At 41.9% G+C, this 22,986-nt stretch overlaps 1 protein-coding gene across 3 annotated transcripts; it reads right to left on the bottom strand.

Annotated features, from left to right (window-relative positions):
* Nucleotides 1–299: 299 nt before the first annotated feature.
* Nucleotides 300–19,005, bottom strand: tiparp (TCDD-inducible poly(ADP-ribose) polymerase). 3 transcript variants are annotated; one of them, XM_088618894.1, is made up of 6 exons: nucleotides 17,287–19,005; nucleotides 15,606–16,517; nucleotides 5,628–5,793; nucleotides 4,180–4,367; nucleotides 2,399–2,674; nucleotides 300–1,193 (listed from the first exon to the last, which is right to left on the bottom strand). In XM_088618894.1, the coding sequence occupies exons 2-6, from the start codon at nucleotides 16,508–16,510 to the stop codon at nucleotides 746–748; spliced, it is 1,983 nt and encodes a 660-aa protein (XP_088475020.1). In that variant the 5' UTR covers nucleotides 16,511–16,517; nucleotides 17,287–19,005; the 3' UTR covers nucleotides 300–745. The 3 variants fall into 3 exon arrangements, with proteins under 3 accessions (XP_088475020.1, XP_088475005.1, XP_088475015.1); XM_088618879.1 differs by having other exon boundaries at nucleotides 15,606–16,544; nucleotides 17,287–19,004; XM_088618889.1 differs by lacking the exon at nucleotides 17,287–19,005 and adding an exon at nucleotides 16,807–16,954 and having other exon boundaries at nucleotides 15,606–16,544.
* Nucleotides 19,006–22,986: the final 3,981 nt, after the last annotated feature.

Here is a 22,986-nt window from a genome sequence, read left to right on the forward strand (position 1 = left end):
GCACGCCACCTTAACTTACTTTCAGTGCCTTTTGAATAACATGCCTAAGTTGGGCTGGGAAAAGAATTGAATGAGTTTTTCCATACACGCGAACTTCCAGACTAATACTTCCCTTTTTTTTTGGAAACACAATGTATATCGGTTTTGGAAGTCTCCAAATTTGAGATGTTACACACATGCACAAAAGAAATTACTTGGAAGCAATCCGAACAAGACCTTTCCTTTCTCTCCCCAAATAAAAAAGAAATCCACATCTCACAATTCACACAAAGAAATCCCAAAAAATCTCTCGTCAAACGTTTTTTTTTTTAAATGTTACATTTACTAACATAAATAAACATTTTTATGAACAAAAAGGCACACAGTTCAATTATAAACAGTGAGTCCATATTTACACTTTCCACGGAATATGACTGCCGAAAAAGTCAACTGTCACAACACCATTGGTCTCTGAACATGACACTATGTACAAAAACCTGGAAGGGCTAAGCTTTAAAACCGCAGCTGCTAAAACAGACTTGTCAAAGTCTTCATTTTAAATAGCTCTATAGTCCAGCAGGGAATGGCAGCAGGCAAGCTGCCCTCCAAGAGCTCTGAGGCCTCACGCGCAAACAGAGCGCAGGGGCCGATTTTGGCAGGGGTCACCAAAAAACGGAGGCGCGGGTTCAGAATACTGGTCCTGTACCTTTAAACGCACGGCCTCTCGTTTTTCTCCGTACAGTAGGAGCTTCGCAGCTTGAGGGAGCTAAATGGACACAGTGTTTGAAACTTCTTCATATTGAATGATGAAATACGGGTAGCTCTGGTCGTCGTTGAAAATCACGAAGATCTGCGGGTCGACCCAGTTGTCCACGCAAGAGTCAAACAAGTCACTGGAGGCGTCGTGGGGGTTTAACGGGGGGGGCCTCCTCATGGAGGGGTTGCCCACCGTGAACTTGCCAGTGAGCACCTTGGCCAGGAACATGCAGTGGATGCCCTTGGGAGAGCGCTTGGAGAAGTTGTGGGAGTAAACGGCCTTCCTGGCGAAGTAGCTGCCCTGTCCGAACATGGTGGCATGCTTCCCGCAGACGCGGGGGTCGAAGTTGTGCTTGCAGATCCCCTCCACGACGTCCTGAGAGGTGCCGTGGAAAAGGTGCCTTTCGTTCAGCACGCGGTCCACCTCCGTCATCTTTCTAGACATGTACTCCTTCTTCCTGTGAAAACAGAAGTAGAAGCCTTTTTTAGCTCACCCAGCATGGGTGTGGGAACTCCAAGCCCTGCCTCAAGCTGGGAGAGCTCTCAGTACTGGTGGCAAAATAACTGACTGCTGTCTCCTTGAGTTACCCTAGAAAGCTCGACAGATATTTGATGATTTCCAGGAAAAATGCCATTACATAACCGGATTATATGCAAATGAAAAACTGCCCTTTTTGTTCCTTTTGAAGGTTTCGAAAGTTTTTTTTGCGAATCCCGAAAACATCCACCCTTTTCGACCACATTTGTGCCTTACATAACCACAATGCACGCCGTGTCACGGGCAAACTGTTCCTCCTCAGGGAGGTGAGTGCCTGTGCCGACATCCGTCTGATTTCTCCTGGCAACCTTAGAAATCTGCAGCTGCTAGCTTTCTGCATTTGCTCCCTTTTGGAAAATTACATGTCACAGAGCGGCGCTTGATCGGCCTCGATGGAATTCTAATCTCCTTACTTAAGAGCGTATTTAATGTGACTTCACCTCATGTCACCTGCATGGGAGACTGCCTTCTCTGACCTTTGCTTGTTTTGAACAACTTTAATTTTCTGCCTTGGACTTGAATGACCACTGAACTGATCTACTTAACAAGGTACTTTTGAGGTCACATTCATAGCCCATGCACTGTGTGTACCCATTTCATGATTTCCTCACTAGATGCTGAATGTTTGGCCATGATGAAAAAAGTAAGCGTAAGCTACCTTTTTCTGGTACACAAAGTTCTTGTTCTGCTGAATGCTCTCCAGATATTCTGGTACAATGACACACACGCTAACAGCTACAGCCTCTCTAGCTCAGTACAGCTTTTAGGAACTAGTGGTCGATGAGTGGGCGCCACACACCAACCTTTTAGATATAAAGCTGCCCACACTTCACAGACAGAGATGCAAGCCTGCATATCCTGTTACTACAAATGCTTTTGGTTTCAGAACCTGCAGTAAAGTACACTGCACTTCTATCCTCAAGATCACACTAAATCTTTATTGTCATTTGATTTTGTTTACTATACCAAACAATTTTCCTAAAATACATCTTTCTTTTTTCCCTCACCTCATCCTTGCTATACCACTTCCATTTCAAGACCAAGGATCATCGGAAAGAGCAAAGCGCTCTCTCTCAACGTCCCACACCCACACACCGAGAGCAGAGAAATGTGCAGGACACCTACCGTTTATACTTTTCCCAGAGGAAAGGGTTCTGCACTCTCAAAATCTTCAAAATCCTGAATTTGGTTTCCGACACAGTCTTGTGAAAAAGGCTGTATACAGTTCTGTAGCTTTTGTCATCCTTGGAAACGGGTACTTGGATAAAATCCTGCAAAGAGTCCATGGGAAGCCAGGTTTCGGGATAGACCTTTGGAGAGGTAGGCGAGGTTGGGGATAAAGGTTGTGTGGGTGTTGGTCCAGCTGTTGGGAATATTGCTGAAGAAAGGCCACACAGAGTCCTAGGGAAAACAGATTGAAGAACAAAGGAAGGGAGGAATAAATTAGCACTGTATTCTACAACAACAGAATGTACAGACCCGCAGACACATTTCACACAGAAAAATATATCTGAGACATTGTACTTTCACAGCATCAATAATTTACGGAATTATTTAAGCGCAAGGAACACGGCCGAGAGAGGGTAATTGTTTACTATAACCTTTAGTCCAGAAAGTTATTTTCATTTATCTTAGCGAATGAATAAAACTCTCCTCATGTTTCAAAGGTGTGTATCCATATGCACGGCGTAGCTCTAAAGCTATTTGTCATGGAATATTTTGCTATAAAGGCAACAGTTAAATCATATGGTGCCAAGCTGTCTGTCAAACTAATGACTTCCACCCCTGAGTATGGGACAATATGTTCCTAACCACTGGATTCTGACAATACTGTTTCCAGCTGTGCTGCTGAGATCAGAGAAATGGCATCTTTATTAGTTTCACTCACAGAACGGGAGCCACATGGCACTTCATTCATCTGGACTTTGATGAATAGGCTAGCCCTTCTGATGTTACACTTTCTGTGAGGGACGGCTGAAAGCAGACACCCTTCCCTAATCCTTTTTTACTTTCAAAAGATAAGAAGCCAGAGCCGATACAACCGCTCGGATTTCCGGTAGGGAAAAACAAAAGGCTGGGCTTAAAAGGACTGGTTCTCTAAGAACCTTTTACGGCACCCTCCAGTACGATACAAAGACGTGCTTAGAGGCTGGGATGGTGTAACTACTGCAGGCTAGAATCTTAGAACAAGATAACCCCCCTTTTCCAGGGCAGTATGGCAGTGACACACAGGGGCTCATTCAAGAGGAAATGATCTATTCTGCTTGAGGATCATCTTGAACCACAGTAAATGGATTTCATGAACTGTGTGTTGAAATCCATGCAAGAGAAGATGCTTGCTCTTCTGGAACCCCTGGAAATGTCAGATGACAAAAATTACCTACAGTAACTACCTTTTTCATGTGCATGCAAAGCAACAGTTGAGTAGATATTTCCCTCTTCTTAAGGAACTAAAAGTATAAAAAAGCCAACTTCCCCATCTTGCTTAATTTATGTTTTGTTTCGGAGTTCCCATCAAAAAATGGCCGAAGAGGAAAGGGTATCAAATCAGTCACGCGAATGAGTTTACTGGCAGTGTCTATTAATTTCTACTATGCAGGCAGAACTCCTTGGGAGACAATTGAGTAATCATCTCACTACACTGCACAAATTGTGCATTTTCAGACCCCCCCCATTGGCAAATCGAATAGCCTCATCCACAGGACCATACAGCTGGGACATTAACTGAAAGAACCAAAGTGTGAGTCTATTGTTCACTAACAGTTTCCTCCATGCATACTGCACTTCCCCATTTCTAAGTGAGATTAGCGTTTGCATGCAAAGCTGGTTCTCTATTCACTGGCCGACTTGCTCTGACAGTATAGCACCACATCCTGGGACTTTTGTAAAGGCTTCTATCTACTTACTGTAAGTAAGGCATCAGCATGACAGAGGAGAGAAAGAGAGGTCTTCTTTTGATTTGTCTTCTAAACCCAAAGATGGCATTCTGCTGAAAGCCTTCTCTGATGTTCAGGATGTACTGGTTCTGCAGTGTGACAAAGCGGACTTCCTTCAAGCCCCTACAGGTAGCTTCTTCAATCAGTCGGACAACAGGCTGTGGGAGGAGGGGGGAAAGTTGAACGATATTTCCAAGGAAGGCACACATACACAGCATATAGAACTTTCAGCATTCCAATTTATTATCCATTTATTTTTTTTAACTGAACCACAGAGTGGTCCTGGCTGTGGCACATCAGTGTTGTCAACAACGCATCAGTGATGCAGACAAGGTCGCTAACCTGCTGTCCCAGTTTACCTCAAGTATCAATATCATAGCTGGGTGAAACGAGGTCTAGTGCTGCCTGTGCTCTCATGATAAGGCTCACTACTTGCCTCCTACGCGTTGTTCTAACCACGGACTTAGTCATGCATGTCATCTTTTAGCAGACAGCATTTCATTCAGCAGGCGTATGTGCATGACACAGTGAACGCATTTGTTGTTTTTTTTTTTATAAGGGGCTGTGCCTATAGCATACTGTGATCTTACTTCTGATCTCCAGTAGATACAGTACAGTGACCATACTATTATGACTACTTAAAACACCTCTGGGCTATACTCACTTTTCACACCTTGATGTTCCCCGAGAAGAAATGAACACAAAACACTAAAGCTGTCCCTTTCACCCACCCCTTGTCATTCTAAGAGCTTCCTTGATCCATTTAAGGGTTTCTCTCTTGATTCGGTATGATCAGGAGTGAAGGGCAGCTTGTGAAATGTTTCAGAAGCACGGCCCCTTGAAATTCAAATTGATTTGCCCCTTTGAACAAAAATGTAGCACCTTGCTATTCAACTGCTTGCAACACCTAAAGGGCACGTTTTATGAACTGTTGTCTATGAAAACTGGTTTACGCTACGGAACAGATGTTGGAAATTAAAAAAAAAAACAAATGATGGATGGGCACGACTGCCTTGCAGCACTGCTGGGAGAACGGAACATCCTTTGTGCTGCTCAGAGTCATTGTCAAATATGCAATTCAGAGGCCACTGAAATCCGAGACCTACGCTTCCTTACATACAACAAACTGATGCTTCTGCCTTTATAGCCTCCTTCTCTTTTGAGCCCTGCAGGACCCACTCGGAGGCCCCCATTCACATGTCAAGCATTCAAAAAACAATTCTGTAACAAATTAGACTATCATAAATAATAGCCTACTTGCATTTGTATCGTTCTTTATGATTAAATGTACCGGGTCTATGAACTCTTTCGGTCCAATTGGAAAAGTATCTAGTCAAGGCAGGAAAAAACATCTTTGTTCTGGGTGGCCTGTTAAACTTGTGCCATGAAGAGACAGCTTAAGGAGCTGTATGGTTTACCTCAGAATACTCTCTCCAGCCAAAACTATCCCTGCAGTAGTATTTCCACACCATGTGGCAATTGGAGGTTAGGCTTGTGCTGGAAGGAGTAGCTAGACGTCTCACAAGGTCGAATTCCACATCGCAAACTTGCATGAGGCTGAAATCCAGTGAAAAAACGCGTCCCCTAAACAAAACAAAAAGAAACTGGTTAGTAAGGTAAACAGATTAAAAAAATATCAAAATGAAAAGAAAATGAGCAAGAAAGGCCTTTCTTTTCACAAATCCAGACATTTCTATTTCGAAGTAATTATGAGGATTTAGGTCTATCAGTCACTGTACTGTAGGCCTCAGTTACTATGCTGACTACATACGGTTAGGCAACATTCATACAAATAGAAATTACAGGTCATATGCATGATCTTTCAGTACTTCATACCCCTGATTAAGAAAAAGAAGACTTTATTGCAGTTGTGCATTTTAGTGTACCTTCATGTGGAGAAACCAACTTTGCTACAGGGCAGCTGAATGTTCACAGTGCACTAACACACCCTTTTAAATCTAGTGACTTCATAATTTCCACTCATCTTAAGCTTATTAATATTTCTATAGGGATTAACGCAGATATGAAAGTAAAATAATGAGTCTAACAGCAGTAGACAGAGGAGGAGGAACAGAAAGTGAGCGAAAAGAACTTCGCTTCACTTTGCTCCTGAACCAAGCTGCCTCTCTAAACAAATAAATCTTACACTTTTCCCACAGAAATCACAGCCTGGAAATAAACACACTACCAATTATTTTTTTAAGTCAAAGCAGGGCTGGAATCCTCTGACACAAGGCTTTAGCATTTTCACAGTCTTGGGTCCACAGTTGAGGAAGTCATGAAAAAACGCTTTATAGTTTGCATTTACAACACATGGGTATTAACAGATAAGCAAAGTTCGCCTTGATTAAGCTGCACCCAAAATAGTCACCCAATTCAGATGCTAGCATGAGAGCTTCTCTGGCAGATAGGAGTACTGGCAAGTGCCCTGTGCAGCTCTGATTGGGCAGTTAAAGTTCCTCCTGTGACTCATTGGTCACTGGTCTGTGAAATGAAGGGTAGGAGGAGTCTGTTCTGACTTCAGGTCTCTCTTGGGATTGTTTCCTTTAATCAACTTTGTATAAATATAACATTTTTCTAATCATATGTTTTAGGTCTGCTGTCTCTGAGTGCAATGACTTGGGGGTATAGTATTGGTAGTCACATGTACGTTCGGATATTTTCAGATACTTTTACTGCAAGAAGCCTGAACTCAAATTGTTTGTACTGCCCATCTGCTCCAGCACATCTCAGAAACATCCCAGGCATGTTTGTCTGAAGGTGAAGAATAAAGGATTTAGAAATACACCCATTAGAAAAACAATTAACAGAGGGGCTAACATTTTTCCCCACTCGTTACAGATTCCACACATGAATTCTGATGCGCATGAAGACTGCATGCTGTACTCGGACAAACAGTTGAATGTGCGCATGAAGACTGTACTTCTGCAAAGTGGTATTTGAATTTGTTCCCAATCAGGGCTGAGGTTGAAAATAACAGAAGAAACTGTTTGGTAACCTTTCTTATCACAGGGAGCCTCGAACCAGAGTTTTTAACTATATTCTGGGAGGTATAACAGCAACCAAGATCTACCCCTCAGCTCTGCTACTCTAACTCCTAACTCCATGACATCACTTCCTGAAAAGCTATAAATGTGAAAAGCCTCGCTCTCTCTCGTGTGTATTCTGCTGTGCAGCTGCCCCTGGGGTCACTCCTGTCTTTCTGGGGTCCTAACTTCCTCATCCTTTCGGCTGGTGGTCACCCCTCAACCAGGTGGGTTAAACCAGAGCTTCTTAAGCCTCAACAGTGCATATCTCCATGTACTGGTGTACTTTCTTATTGGGTGATGTTTTTCCTCATGAACTAAACAACAACACTGTATACATTGATGAAGATCTCCTTTTGGCTGAAAGTGTATACTTATGTGGTTCATATGAGAATTAATTTACTTATCAAATAACATTGGCAGAATGAACACAAAATGAACCCATTACAGGGGTCCAGATTAATTAATAGGGCCAGTGAAAGCCAGTGTACGAGGAAACTGAATGACAGATGTTCATTAAGTGGAAACATAGGTTGAAAAACAGCAAAACGTGCTCACTAAGCTGTGACAATTAAAGAATACTGGTCTCATTACTGATTCAACAGTAATTTCAAACCCAAGTCCCCTTTCCATTTATAGCTGGGTGAAAAGAAAATGTGCACAACTCCGACTGGGGTAATATTTTTAAAGAAACAGATTGTTTGCTATTGAGGCACAAGATTCACACTTGGCAGTTTAGACCAGCTTTACACCTGAGCAAACGCACAACGTTAACCAAGGACAATTCACCCAGGCAAGAACACTGTGATCACTGTTCGCTCAAACCTGAGGAGGCTGCCACAGAAGAATCAGCATATTCTCTGTTGAAGCTCAGATCAATAGGAGTACATGAGTGGATTAACAAGAAGCAACTGCTGAAAACAGCCATCTGTGCACTCCGTTCCAAATGAGGAACACACAGAGCTCAGCTTGTTCGAACCCCATGTTACTCACTGGCTGTCACAGCCCGTAACTCTTCATAGGCAAAAATGTTCTGGAAACAATTTTGAGGCTTAAAATATAGGAAAGATATAGTCAACATCACAAGCACTTCTCCCATCTCGGACAAAAAAAAACCAACTATAAATGCACTTTTAGAAATTTCACAGAAGGATGGATTCGGAATGGGGAAAAGGCCTTCCTTTTGAGGAAACTGAGCAAGAGAATACAAAGGCGAGGTACGTTTCCTCTCTTTAGAATCCTCAAAATCTGCAATAGTTTCACTTGAGAAACGTGCTGACTAACCCACTGTCATCTAGAGGATTCGGTTTTGTAGCATTCTTATTAGCATAGGGTTTTGCTGCTTTCACAGTCAATATCAAGGATGTATTCTTCAGAATATAATGAGACTTTTCAGAACTTCCTCGTCAAACACTTCAAACACAGAGTAAAAGCAGGTGTGGAGGTAAACTGTAGCACAAGGACAAAGCTCAAGAGAGTCCTGGAACGCCAGACTTCACACATGCCTGCTTCTGTTAAACTCGGCAAGTAGGAACCTGTTTAAGGCAGCTAAACCTATTTCACAGGCAAATTGGGCTGTGGTTAACTGTGTGGAGTTTCTATCACAGGAGAGCACTGGGCCAGATGAACTCCACAACCTTTTGAACTCGATCGTGTGAAATGCAGCGCAAGGCGCCGACAGGAAACTGCAGGGTATTTTTCTAACACCAACACTGCCTAACGCGTTTTACTGTACTGATCTCTTCAGTTATGTTTTCGGTAGACACTACCAGACTGTCTGCACACAACCATAAAAAAACTACATCATGTTCTGCTCAACAGAAAGATGGAAAATGGAACTCCCACTTTATGTATGTACATATATAGATATGTATGCGTGTGTGGGCATTACCGTGAAAATATAACAACGGCTATTTCTTTTAAGCAAAGGGCTTTTTAAAGGGGGAAATGTAAGCCTGCACGGGTTGCGTTTATCTTAGTTCAGTTTTAGGACCGCCAAAGCCTCCGAGCAGGCGTTTTCGCTGCGTAAACACTGAACAGCTTGGCGAAACTGCTGAAGTAGCCGCGTCTCAGTTTCAGCAGTACACGTGCATTGCACAACAGGGAGTGACGGGCGAAGAATGTTATGAGGAAAAGTTACACTGTGTCCTGCCACGATCATTGTTCCGTATGACGCCGAGGTGTGTGCTAAACTGGTAACAGTTAAAAAAAAACAGCACAAAGTCGCACGGCATGCGACAGTAAAATACTACGTTTAAGTCCGGAGCAACAAAGGCAGTTCAGTTCGGGGTATTAAACGTTTACGTGCAAGTACTTAATCACAAGCTGGTTTCGGTGTTGCATGTCAGTTCCACTAAACAGTGACACAATGAATGGGCAAACATGACCCTAAAACACCAGAGCTACTGTGCTTTTTTTGGATTTCTCTGTAGTTGGATTCTAAAAATAAAACGACAGCCTTTACATTTACAGAGAACAACAATTCCTTGTGTTCATTGTTCCACTGGTACAGTGATTATACCAGCACCAGTTACTAAGGGAACCAGTTCGTTTAGTTTTGGTGTGTTTTTTGGGGGGTTCATTAGCTTTTTTCGTTTTGAGGCAACAGACAAGTTGGGTCTTTAGCCCTGCATCTTTAAAAATAATTAAAAGAAAACACTTCTGGCCATGGGTTTTTATTCAATTTCAACCTGCTTTACATTTTTCTTAAAATAAATGAAAGAAATTAATGAAAATGTTAAAGTCTGTGCCCTATAAGATCCTTAAAGAAAAACATCAAAAACCCTTTGTTTTAAATCATTTATACTAGTGGCTGTCAACAAAGCGACAAAAAGCACAGATCAAGGGAAGAGTAGAAAAGAGATTAACATTTGCTGATTTTTATGCAAATAAGGTCATAAAAGACACCTTTAAAAATGTCTGATTGGCTTTCATGCCCAAATTTCACAGAAAAAGGTGTAAGTTTTTGACTTATGATTGCCCTTAACTGCTGGAATTCAGCCCTGACAGTGGTATCAGACAGAGTTATCGGGATGCCACACCTCAAAAACTATGGTTAAAGGGCACAGCTAAGGTATCTATTTGCTGATGGAATCAACTGAGTGTCTTGTTACAAATCACTTAAGTGTTGAAGGAACTATTAAAGGAAAATACACCTTTTTTTCCATTACGGCCTTAACAGATCTGAACAAGACCTATTTAACTGTTTAGAGTATACAATACTTGATGTGCAAGAGAAAAATCCTTAGTGTTCCTTATATGCCATATCTCTTTCAAAATGATATCATACGATACAGTGCATCAATGAAAAAATAATTTTATTAGTAATCATGAAAGCATGAAACAAAACTGAAGGACAATACACTGAACTGTAACAAAATGAAGGCCTTGAAGATATGATCTTGAACTCTGAAGCAAGAATGAATTATCCGTGTGTATTTTACAGGGGAACAAACAGGAACTCGCAGATTGATCTGACAACTGTGAGCTCAGGCTCAACACTTTGCACACTCGGACTTCAACAAATGTATTTCGTTTCAATCCGGGCATAAGATGTCGCACGCTCTGTGGCAGGAATAGGTTTTTATTCCCTCTGGTTCTATTTCCTGTTACAATGAACATCAGATTTATTCAACACAATGTAGACTAGAACCAGCTGCCTGATGCAGCACAAGAAGCAGGCCTACTTTTAGTCTTCATTCTTCGCTTCTGAGGTTAAACACTAGGCCCGACTTTACATAGTCTGCAAGATCAGACAAGATTGGGTGTAGTCAGGGTGGTACGGCCAGGAGGATAATAAGGGCCAACGACAACAATCTCATACAGGGACATACAGCACCAAATAAAGTAAGACTTTTACAGGATTCTTCGTCCCCTTTTTTGTTTCATTCCTTGGTTCCATCTCTCCTTCATATCAACGGAGAGCTCTTCTGACGAGCGACTGAACCAGACCGCAATGAAATAGAGGCTTAAATTGCTGGTAACTGCCAGGTTATCACTGGAACAAAGTGCAGGAGAGCCAGGGGTCCCAGATAGATAAATGCAGCATAGCAGACAGACAAATGTTTTTACTTGTCACTGAGACGATGGCTATCAATGACACTCCAAGTAACACGCACTAAAGTACTTTCAACTGCGTCACTCTTGCATTTCCGATGTCAAGAAAACTGTCATCAAGCAGTTCCCAATCCTGGTCCTGGGAACCCACATGCCTATTGGTTTTTGTTCCAACTGAGGACTTAATTGAGAACACTCAATGAAAAAAATCCATCCACTGATAGTCCTAATAATAGCTTCAATTGGAACTCTTAATTGTTTTCAATTCTTAAACATGTAGGAAGTTGTCTTTTAAAAAATGTGGTTAAGAAACTTAAAAATCTCTATCCTTTGAGCAGAAAAGGATACTTGTAAGGGTTTTAAACAAGCAACTTGTGAGTTTAATTAAGGATTCACTGAAATGGAGAGCTGTGAGGGACCCTGAGACCCGGATGGGGAAGCCCTGCTGTGGGCAGTCGTGTTTTATTCTGTATATGGCAACGTTCATATTGTTTACTGATGTATTTACTACAGTGTTTACTGTGAAATTGTACAGGTTTAGTGTAATAAATCAGAACAATAATGAACAGTAACTGTAAGATTTAACTCATTTGCTTTAGCTTTTTCAGGGCAGGGTACCTTCCTTTTTGTAGAAACCCAGGTGAAGAAAAACCTATCAAAAGTAGTTTTCAAAGGGCATAAGCAGGTGGTTTTAATGAAGAGGAGGCAACCCTAGGCGTTTCTTCAGACATCTCTGAACGCACTTGTTCAATACATCTTTAGGCTCGTGTTGTTTGGCAACCTTTAAGAATAAGCTTTATTTTTCATTCTTTATATGAAATCTATATGCTTAAAAGCAAACTGCTACTTCTAAAAACAGAAATATTGTCCTTTAGCTTCTTGCATTGGCCATAAATACTTCATTTAACAAAATTAATTTCTTTTATGCATCCCTCTGTGGCTTGTGAGAAACTTTTGGGTCATGTTAACACATTCTTCAAAAATACTTGCCCATGCCCATTACTAATACTTTCCTTAGTCTTTCTAGAAATAAGAAATCAATGCCCTTTTTTAAGTGGTGTGACTGAGTTACATGCAAGCCTTAAATTCACTTTTCAGCCTTCTTTTTCTTCAAGCTTTAATTCTGAGAGACCAATTGACAAATAACAAAACTCCTTTTCAGTCCCATTCTACAGATAAGCCAGTAACTTGATACTGACATGTTGAGCCGTGTTACCCTGACATAAAAGCAAGGGGGTCAGAATGACAGAATCATTCCACTAGTCAAAACGTCTCGCAACATTATGAAGCTGTATTTCACAAGTGCTGGCCTGTTGCTATGTTATGCATGCAGTAAATTAATACAAACAAATTGCTGGCACTTAGCTAATTGCCTGGAAAGAATGGACTTGAAAGTGTACAATCAATAACATCAGCAATTTAGTTACCCATGCAGTGTTCTCAAAAGCATCAGAGTAATCAACATATTAATTTTACTGAAGATTATTATCACCATTCATTAATGAAAAATGAATCATTGAAAAATCACCATTTCAATAAGGTTGCTTTCTCCACTCCACCACTCAAATATTATGAATTAACAAAGCTGGAAACAATTTTGCTATAAACTAAAATATGATGTCTCACCATTTCATTTGAAAAGAAGATCAAATTCAGACTGGAAGCTTCCAAAATATGCTTTAAATAGGTCACATGGTCCTGCTCAGAAATTTACTCAAAATGCACAGTTCATAATGTGCCATTGATTAATTGATTCTTCACTGCTATATGGTAATGTAGCAGCACATATCCACCCAACCATCTTCAAAAACCAATAGAGAGGGTTACGGTGACCTAGAGCCTATCCCAGCAGTCAATGGGGTCTAGACAGGATGTATCCTGGATGACGCACAAATTCATCACATGGCCCATACCTACATCTACATGCGCTCACACACGTACAAAAACAATTCAAAGATGCCAGTTAAACTAGACAGCATGTCTTTGGGCTGTGGGTGAAAACAAGAGCACTTAGGTAAAACCAGTGTGGCCGAGGCCAGTCCAGACACCCAAGAGACAGCAGCGTTAACCCCAACACCTATGTGCTGCCCCAGTGTATATTCTTACCAAGAATTTAATTACATGACTCACCACACAAATCACCCCTGTTTATACTACATGTGCAACAAGGGTCTCAAATTCAGCTCCCTTTTCTATTCCGACATGATTATCACGTCTCACTTTAACCCTTCGGAAAGGTATAATGAAGTGCAAGACGTGTTGTTTCATTCGTATCCTTCAATTTGAATGGAATTATTATATTTCTTCGACTACTTAAAAGTTCCAAGAGAATGGGCATTTTCACGAAGCATGAATAACCACGTAAACGTTAGCCCAGGGTGTGCACACCTCTTCAGAAAAGCCATGTCACAGAGCCCGTCACGTTCCACATATCATTATGCCTACGCTTTCATCATGCCATCTTCATTTTAAAACTCTCCGTCATGACAGTTTGGTGGAGGAAGGGAAGAATGCCACTCTAGTTTCTAGCTTCAACATGTCTGTGGTTTAACAGGCCTCAAAATACGGAAGACCTGTTCAGCCTGGTTTTTCTCATGATGCATCTGTGTGTGACTAATCAAAAGGTTCACACCACCAAATGGAATGGTTCAAAGATTACTCTGGTGACCCAAATAGGGGTCAAAGCATAAATCCCTGTATCTTGTGCTTTAAAGCCATATAAAGTTAAAGATTACATTTCCGTATCTTCAATTCCCCAGCTCAATTACTTCTCTTCAAAACTTTTTATGTTTTGACACTCTTTCCTGGTGACAGATAAAAAAACATTTTTGTCTGGACTGTGATGCCCAGGCAGTTCATATTTAATAACTCACTAAACACAAGACCAGAAGCAGATCTAAATTGTCCAAATATGCAGGAATCAACTCAACCTCTTGTTTACCTGTGGTGACATATTTGCATGTACTCAGCTAAACGTCATTTTTCACCTTCAACCAAACCAAATACGTGTTCTCTCTCCCCCTGACTATTCTTTGTGTCCTCCAGGTGACCCACACTGTGTTCAGACAAACCGGAACCATCTGGTAAGGGGGATTTTATTTTGTCCTAAATTGATGTAAAAAGCCGAACGTACACTTTCTGATCGTGTGCAAATCTTCACAGATCGCCTTGTAAAGCTACTCTGACCACAAGAGATTAATAGCTAAAGCCAAATAATGTGGTAACCATGTGAACCATGTGGTGTAGCAGCTTGTTTGCGAAGCTCTCAGCAAGGCCCCAGCATGCTGTTATCTGCATCTTGTTACCATGGGGACACAACATGGCTCTAGGATACAGGGGGTACAGAGATGTGGAGACAAGGGGTGAACTCATGTCTGTGTTATGTAGTATCACAAGCCAAGGTCATTGTGAGAAGCCTGGGAGGGAGTACCACAGACGTACAGTAGCTGTCAGCATTATTTAGTATCACAAGCCAAGGTCATTGTGAGAAGACTGGGTATGAGTACCACAGACGTACAGTAGCTGTATCCCACAAATTAAAAAGTGTAAGTTCCACCTTCTACCCAGAAATTACACCCTTTCGCTTCCTACCCTTCTGCAAACTTCCACCAAATGAGAAAATCCAGTTTTCTGGCATGCCAAGATCACATTTCCCCACAGATAAATTATTTTGCAAGGCATCTTGGACTGCTCTTGTGAAACGACACCGTTTTCAGCAGTCAGCTGGAATTTCTGTTTATATGTTTGCAGTACGTAGGCACTACAGAATGTTCTTGTCAGTTTCACTGGGGTTCAAATTATATACAGTCCCAACTTCAAGGATTTTTATAGGCCAAATGCAACTAAAATCAAAACAACCCCCCCTAAAAAAAAACAGCCTGGGTTTTGTTTGTGTTATAAACTTAAACCATCATCATTACCTGTAAATCCAGACCTTAAGGTGCTGTTTCAGCGTAAAATAGTCACATGGTTTTAAAACAATACAGGTAAAGTCGTTAATACACAGCGACAACAACTCGTTTCAGAAGAAAGGTCAAATACGTATGTTTTAGTTTAATAATAAGCCCTAGGCTACCTCATTATCATTTTAACTGCTAATTTGTAGCCGTTGCATGTTATAATAGAGTATTCTGTGTACCCAATCAGGGAACGAAACAATTCCTCTAGTTACTGACAAGAAATTCAGTCTTTGGACACGAAGTCTACAATCAATAATAAATATTTTTACTAAACCTCATTTCCAGCAACAATAAAGCCTTAAACTAGCCAAGGGCATTAATCTGTTTGCCAGAACAACCTGTAACAAGTACTCACTGATATTTGAGTCTGACTTGGTCATTGTCCGGATTGCAGTAGAGCCTTTCCAAGTGTTCCTGGGAGTCATCCGACACACTCAGCCAAATACGTGTATCAGCTTTTCTGATTTGCCAGTGATAGGGCAGCACTGTGTGGTGCTGGGGACAGTCACTGCCATAAACGCAAACCCCCCGCAGAAAATCCACGCAGATCGATACTCCGTCCCCTTGATGGGTGTGATACTGCAGCTGGGTCAGAAGTTCAAACACGAGATCCAAGGAGGCCTCTTCGCTCTTATCCTGAAAGATGCCGCTTTTCAGGTCCGCGTCCTTCTCCGCCAGGCAGCTGGCACCCCGCAGCGGCTCCGGGGCCGCGTAGAGGCCGCTCATCGGTGCGCCCTGACCCGGGGAGACCACGACACCCGGGTTCTTCTCCTCGCTCGCCTGAGCTTGGAAGCGGGGCTCCTCCGGGGTGCCGACCGCAGCCTTCTGCTCGCATTGCCCAAGCTCGGCGCCGGAGTCGGATATCTCGTCGGGCTCTGCGCCCGATACCAATCCAGAAACCGCGCCGTCTTCCTTTAAACATATCTGGCTTAGTGTGGAGTTCTTTTCCACGGCAGCTTCACACAGGTTGGTCTGGCTCCTCGGTTGGTTGCGAGGTACGAAAACCCCATCGCCACCTACGAGCGCATCTGAGTTTAATAAAGTAGTGAAGAGGGGATCCAGCGCCCGGAGGCATTTGGCATCCAACTTCCTTTGAGCGTGTTTCTTTTTCAAATAAGGCTTGACCAGGGGTATTTTGTCCGACAAAGGCATCTGGCTGCTGAACTCCCCGCTGGTCTTTGCGAGACCCAGAGAAGGTGCGTCCGGACTTTTATCTGGAGTTTCTGTGCGTTTACTGCAAGCACCCAAAGTTTTCTCCATCGGCTACCTAAAACAAGAGCAGCCCTTTTAAAACCTGTGCAACGGAGAAAAAAAAATTAAACGTTAAAACACAAAGTGTACGCAAGGTTTTAATTCCATAGGATACAGTAATAGTACACAGCCGTCCTAACTTGGGAAGTTCAGTTTTCCGTCCTGTGTTCCCGTTAATGATACAACACGACTGGAGAAAAAATAGTTATAAAGGGCTTTCTCTGCGGGTCTCCCATTTCCCAGAAAATGCATAGCGAGTGAAGTCTGACCAATCCAACCAAACTGAAAACCTAGTTTTTATTTACCCACTCAGTCCGGGGAAGGTAAACTGAAACCGAAATGATCTGCCTGCCTGCCTGCCTTCTGCTTCTGAACACCCTGTTCTCCTGGGTGCGATGAGGTAATTACCGAGTTTCACATCTACATCTGCTGTTAAAATCCAAACGAATCAAACCGCACTGCGTTACCTTACCCACTACTGGATTGTAGTACACGACTACAAGGTACAGTACGTGCAAGTACGGATCGCCACTGCCGTTTCCTTGAGCCTTGTTCTGAACAAACCAGATCCTTTCAAGTACGGGCAAACCAAGCTAGAAACCAAGTTGCGCAAGTGTTGCAATAGGTATCGGACCCCAGACCACACTTAGTAATAACTGACATATAAAAGGGAACGTATAATAACACTAAACATTTAAACATACAGTAAATCGTTAACACAAAGACGTCTGATCTGTTCAACTGGCTATATAGTAATCCTCAGCGATCCAGCGCTATGAACGTACCTTGACAAGAACAGTGGCTTTTTTGACGTCTCTTCCTTGAAGTTTAAATCCCGTCTGATCATGAGTGCTGTATGTCCTTGCGGGTCCGGGTTAGCCTGTACTGAGCTGGTGCTTGCGTGACAAAACTATCATCTACAGTGTTCTAACAACAACGCCAACTCCTGAGGTAGCAGCACAGGTCTCGCAGCTGTTGCAACTACTTTATGAGTCCCTTACATCCACTCACATCGCAAGGGCTGTAGTCTAGAGGCGGAGTTTGTCCGAGAAAAAAACCCCAAGGCTGTCAGTACCAGGAAGTTATCTTACGTCTGCGCTTGTGTACGCTGGCAGTTACCAGAAGGCAAACCTTAATGGCTGCGATATCTTTGGAGTTGTTTGCATTTTCGAGACCGTATTCAAAACCTATTTTCCAGTACAGGAAGTCAGAACAGGAAAAAAAAAAGCCCCAGGTGGGTTCGCTTTAATAGGTTTATTTTATTATTTTTTTAGGACAAAAAAAAAGATCGCGTGGCATCTCTCAGAGTACGATAGCGAGCCATTAAATTAAACCATAAAAAACCGTGCAGTTCGCGTGTTTCCTCGGGGAGTTTTGTGTGTGACACCTCCTGGAAAAAAAGGTAATTAAATGAGAGAGAGAGAGAGAGCTTGTTTGCTGTTTTAATGATGCTCGGTACACGCGACGGCTCTCTGCATGCAAACCTTGTCTGTTCCAGAACGAGCCGTTGTTAAACAGGCCAACTCAAGCCCATCTAAAAATCCAACAACGACAAAAACCACGAGCCTTTTTTCCCTTCCCAGGCTTGTATATACCTACTTATCTTTGTGTTGCAAAGACAAAAGGTGTACTCTTAGTCATCGAAAGGAACAAATTAGAATTTGATACACCTTCATATGCGTTTAGGAGGCCAGTTTTACCTGCAGCAAAATATTCTGACGCGTATGGCACCGACTGTTGGGATCGTTATTTATGCATTTCAGACATTCTTCCTAAACCGAAAGACGTAATATCCTTTTGTTCAAGCTGCAACATGTCTGTGTGCCTTGATATACTGAAGCCCGACATCTTGAGTTCTGGAATTAAGGCTATCACACCCTTACTCGGCTGAAACGCGATAGCCCTTCTCGAAGACTGATTGATGACTGCAGGAGGATACAGTCCCCTGTGATTTTCCTCTGCTGTCCCATTCTGACTAAGAAATGCGGTACCTATAGCGTAAAAATCGTTTGAGGTCTGCAGCATATGATTTAACATCTTCAACGGCAAATCTATTCAAACATTACCGGACAAACGAGCCCGCTCAGCTGCATTTTGTCCTGCAGTGTCAAAGCACAAGTTCATTGCTTCACAGCCGTAGAAAAGACGGTCTTTCTCTGCAACCTGCAAACTGCAATTTGATTTTAAGGAGACCCTCAAAGGCAAACAGTGCGAGATTCCAGTTCGCTTCACCCACACGTGACCGGTGTCACGAAGCGCTCGGTCGCTCGCAGTCTGCTGCTCCGAGCCTGATCTTGTAGACCGACAAGATCAAATGCTATTTTAAAAGCCAGCGTCGTGCTTACTCTATTATTTACCCTTTTAAAACGGACGTCCCCCTGTCTTTGTGTGGAACGTGACTCTGGTTCCCGTTTCTAGGTCGGAAGTGAGCGAATCAAAGAAAACACGAGACCCTATTTAAGTAACCACCCCTGAGTTTCACTGAGATTTCAAAGTGATTAGCTGTGTACTCTGAAACTGAAGGCCATGTGCCCAGGCCTGGAAAAAAAAAAAACACGAGCATGGACCGGAGCCAACACGTCAGAGGGAGAGAACAAGAATTTTAATGACCCTGAAACTAGCAGGTCGATTCGTTTCTAAATGCCGACAGTGTTTCGCCAAATGAAGGAAAAGAAAGGCCAGTTCCTGTGAAAATGAGTGAATCGTCCATCTTGATCTGTCACGCCCCCCCACTAAAAGCTTATGGCTCTCCCTCCCTGGTTTGGCATACAGGAGTCGGACTGGTGCTTTCAATTTCCTCCGAGTCAGTAGTTCGTGATGATCGGAGTCAGCAGAGTGAATCCAACGCTAACGGGCGGAGTCAGCTGTTCCCATTTAACCTTCAGCCGCATGAAAACCACTGACCCCTCTGGAAAAGGGGATAATCGTGCTGCCTTTCAGAATGAGGATCTGAAAATTACTTGGATCGCTGTTGAGTGAGGTCGGGTCCTGTAATGACCGGAGGCACAGGGGTGAAAACATTTAAGAACCATTTTCACAAACTATTGTGTTTTCCTCGCCAGCCTCCAGCACTGCCTACTGTATTATAACAAATGTTTATTTATTTTTTTGTCTGTTGCAAAATAAAAACCGTCTAATTCTGACTTGCGTATAATTATTAATTGCCTACCAGGGACTCTTGGATTAAGATTTCTCTTGTGTCTCGTAATTGAAATATTTCATTCGTGTGGTGAAATCGCAACGCGGTGAATGTTTAATGAACGTGGGCTTGAGTCTTGTAAGATGAATATGACAGTGTAGCAAGTTATTTCCTTGTTATTTCTCAGGAATGTGTTTCATTTTCTGGCTTTCTGCAATATTATACTGGGGACCTTAGCTACAGAGCGATTTCCAGACCATCAAGAACACAACTAATTACAGCTTAAGAATGCGCACTTTGTGCCTTTATGTTTCTTACAAAAATCTCAATAAAATGAGAACCACTCACTGTGTTACTGGACAGGTGGCCTCTTGTCTGACACCATTGATTTTCGTACCAGAAAAAAAAACCTTCAAAAATCAAAGGCAATGGAGTTTTGTTTTTTCTGAATAGTGAAACAGAACCCAGAGGACACAAGTGAAATCTCTGGAAGTGCAACTAAAACTAAGAACTAGAAGCGCTTTTTAAAAATTTACACAAAGGGGAGCGGGAGTAGGGATCAAGCTGGCCATCCATGTTATTGAAGCCGATAACTTGTCTTCTTTCGAAAAAGGTTTGTTTGAGTTTTGTTCCCTGTAGCTAACTGCACCACCTTAACAGGCTAGGATTGACCAATTGGACTGCTCTTGTTTGCAACCTTTATGTTCTTATTCCACAAGAATTCTTTTAAGACCCTTCCATTCTTAAAAAATAAAACTTAGAAGGTACTCAAAGACCTAAGTCTGCATATTTATGTTCATTCTGGTTTGATGCTGAAACAACGAACGCCGCAAAGATATTGATTGATGAGATTTCATAACCTGAATGAAAATAGGTTATGGAGGGGTAGCCCTGCAGTTCCAAATGTCAGTTTTACACCCTGTAGAACTGCTCCTGCTGTTGCCCCTGTTGACCTGTCAGCATGAGACATCTGGGCATCTCAGGGCAGTGATAGCCACTCCTGGTCCAGGGGGGGGCCGCGGACCACCAAGTTTTACAGGTAACTTATCATTGTTAATGGGTAAAGACCTGGAAAAAATGCAAATATAAACCAACTGGGTGAAAAGTTGATGACTGGGAAGCTCGATGCCTTAATGAGGGGGGCAGTAGAAACATCAAGAGTCCGAGCTGGAATTCAGTCAGGACGGAAGGCAGCCCTCCAGAGCCAGAGTGTAGATGAGTGTGTTTGGGCGCTTACAGGTATGTGTCAGGTCTACCTATGTGGACTGGCCATGGTGCCCCTTTTAAAACTCATTGTCTGGAGTGTGGTCCAAGGAGACACCGGACCCTGTATTCTCACCTGTTAGAGAGTCTAACCTGCATGTTTGGGAAGCTTATCCACTACATATTACAAAAACCAATTCCAACGGGAATCTCATATTTCCTGCAAATATAAAATGTACTAATCACTGTAGTGGCTATGCTGTTAAAGGTTTTATGTGTTGTAAAGGGTTGAGGAATATTCCTCAAATAGAGGGAACAAGCATGCCACCTGCTGTTCCTACAGTGACATAGCAGTTTTGCTCAATTAATTTTGCCAATTCAAAGCAAAAATACTTTGGCTAAGGGATGAGAACTGGTCATAAGTATTTTTAATGTTGCATTTTTTCTTCTGCTCCATGAGACCAGCTGAGATGTATTTTTTCCAGCAAGATTATATGAACATAAGAAACTTTACAAATGAGAGGAGTATTTCTTATCTGTTTGGTAGATCAAAGGATTTCATTCAGCATTTTCTTGAAAGACTTGTGCTTTAACAACAGCCAGCTTGTTCCATACTCCCACAGCCCTTTCTTCATGACCAATTGCACCCACGGGTGTACTGTTTACATTTCACAGTGTAAATCGACATGCTTTTACCATGGATTTCACTGTGCTTTACTACACATTGTCTACACTATGCTTTTTTATATTAAATCTTTTAAATTTCTTGGGATGTGCTTGAATGGCGAGTGAAGTTTACAATAAAATAATTTTCAATATATTATACTGATATGATATTAGAGCAGTTGTCAGTCATGCATCTTAGGACTAGGAGAATATAATAACAAGAGTTCTAATACTTGAACTGGAGATCTGCAAACAGCCATGGTGACACACCAGCCTTCGGAAGCTGCTGGATTTTCTTAGCACATACAGAGAAATTACATTTCAAGAAACAAAAATGGCAAAAGTGGTAATGTGAAAAAGATGTTTTTTTTTTTTTGCTACTGGCATGTAGAAAGTATTAAACACTTAGTTGTGGTGCTAAAGATCGCAGTCGTGCAATTATAAAATTGTCCCATCTGGAATGCAGATGTTTGCATTAATTCTTGATGCTCATTATGATGAGAAGAAAGGCTCTTGATTTCCCTTTGTTGCAGCTGGACCCAGACCTGCACCAGCCAGGTCTGGGTCACATTGTGGATTTCTTTCCACCATCTGATTGGAGGCATTTTAGGAATGGCAGGAAAAACGTTTCACAATGATTGATTTCTTTTATGTTTTGAAACCAGCACTTCAGAATTTTTCTTTCATCCCACAGAACAACACATATTTATTTATTTGACATTTGTGCAGCATAATGTTTTTTTTATGTTGGTTTCTGGGAGGAAGGAGGCTAATGCAGTTGATGTCATTAATACAAAATCCTTAATAAATGTAAGCCCCGCATGTCTGCTGCACTGTAAAGCATTGTTGTCAGTCTGGTGATTTCTTCAGCCACACTACCCAGTGTCTGTATTATTTGTACTTATTATTTGCCTTGGATTACTGTAGCCAAAGGGATGCCTGCCCTTCAAGTCAGTTCAAGTTTATTTTGCTTAGCTGGATTGCTCAAAGCGTTAGAATCTACAGGAGCAATTCTGCATGCTAAACAGCACAGGCATTCAAAAAAACTGGTCTTACAGTAAAGCTACAGATGTCGCTGTACAAAAGTTAAAATCAATATGTATTCAAAAGTCCTCATCAGGTAATGATGAAGTATGCCAAAACATTGATGGCGTCTTAATAACAAAGAATTATTATTAGAACATAGAAAGACTATATCAAGCTCCTCTTACTGTTTTCTCGGATTTTCTCCACACAGCAGGTCAACAGTTCTAAGTGTGTGCAGTTCTTTCTTTTTTGAAATTGTAAGAATGTTACCACGGTCTGCTCAGCAATTTTTTTTTCCCTGTTTGGTACAATGAAATTGACTTTATGTATGGTTGTAGTAAAAAAACATTTTAAAGAAAGATGTTAATATACAGAAGCAGCTGTAGTTTTTAATGTCAGACAGTGTCCCAGAACAATCATGTCCTATTACATATGCAGTGGAGTAAATGAC

The sequence above is a fragment of the Lepisosteus platostomus genome, chromosome 2 (genome assembly GCF_059453375.1).
Source record: "Lepisosteus platostomus isolate fLepPlt1 chromosome 2, fLepPlt1.hap1, whole genome shotgun sequence".
Taxonomy (NCBI): Eukaryota; Metazoa; Chordata; class Actinopteri; order Semionotiformes; family Lepisosteidae; genus Lepisosteus; species Lepisosteus platostomus.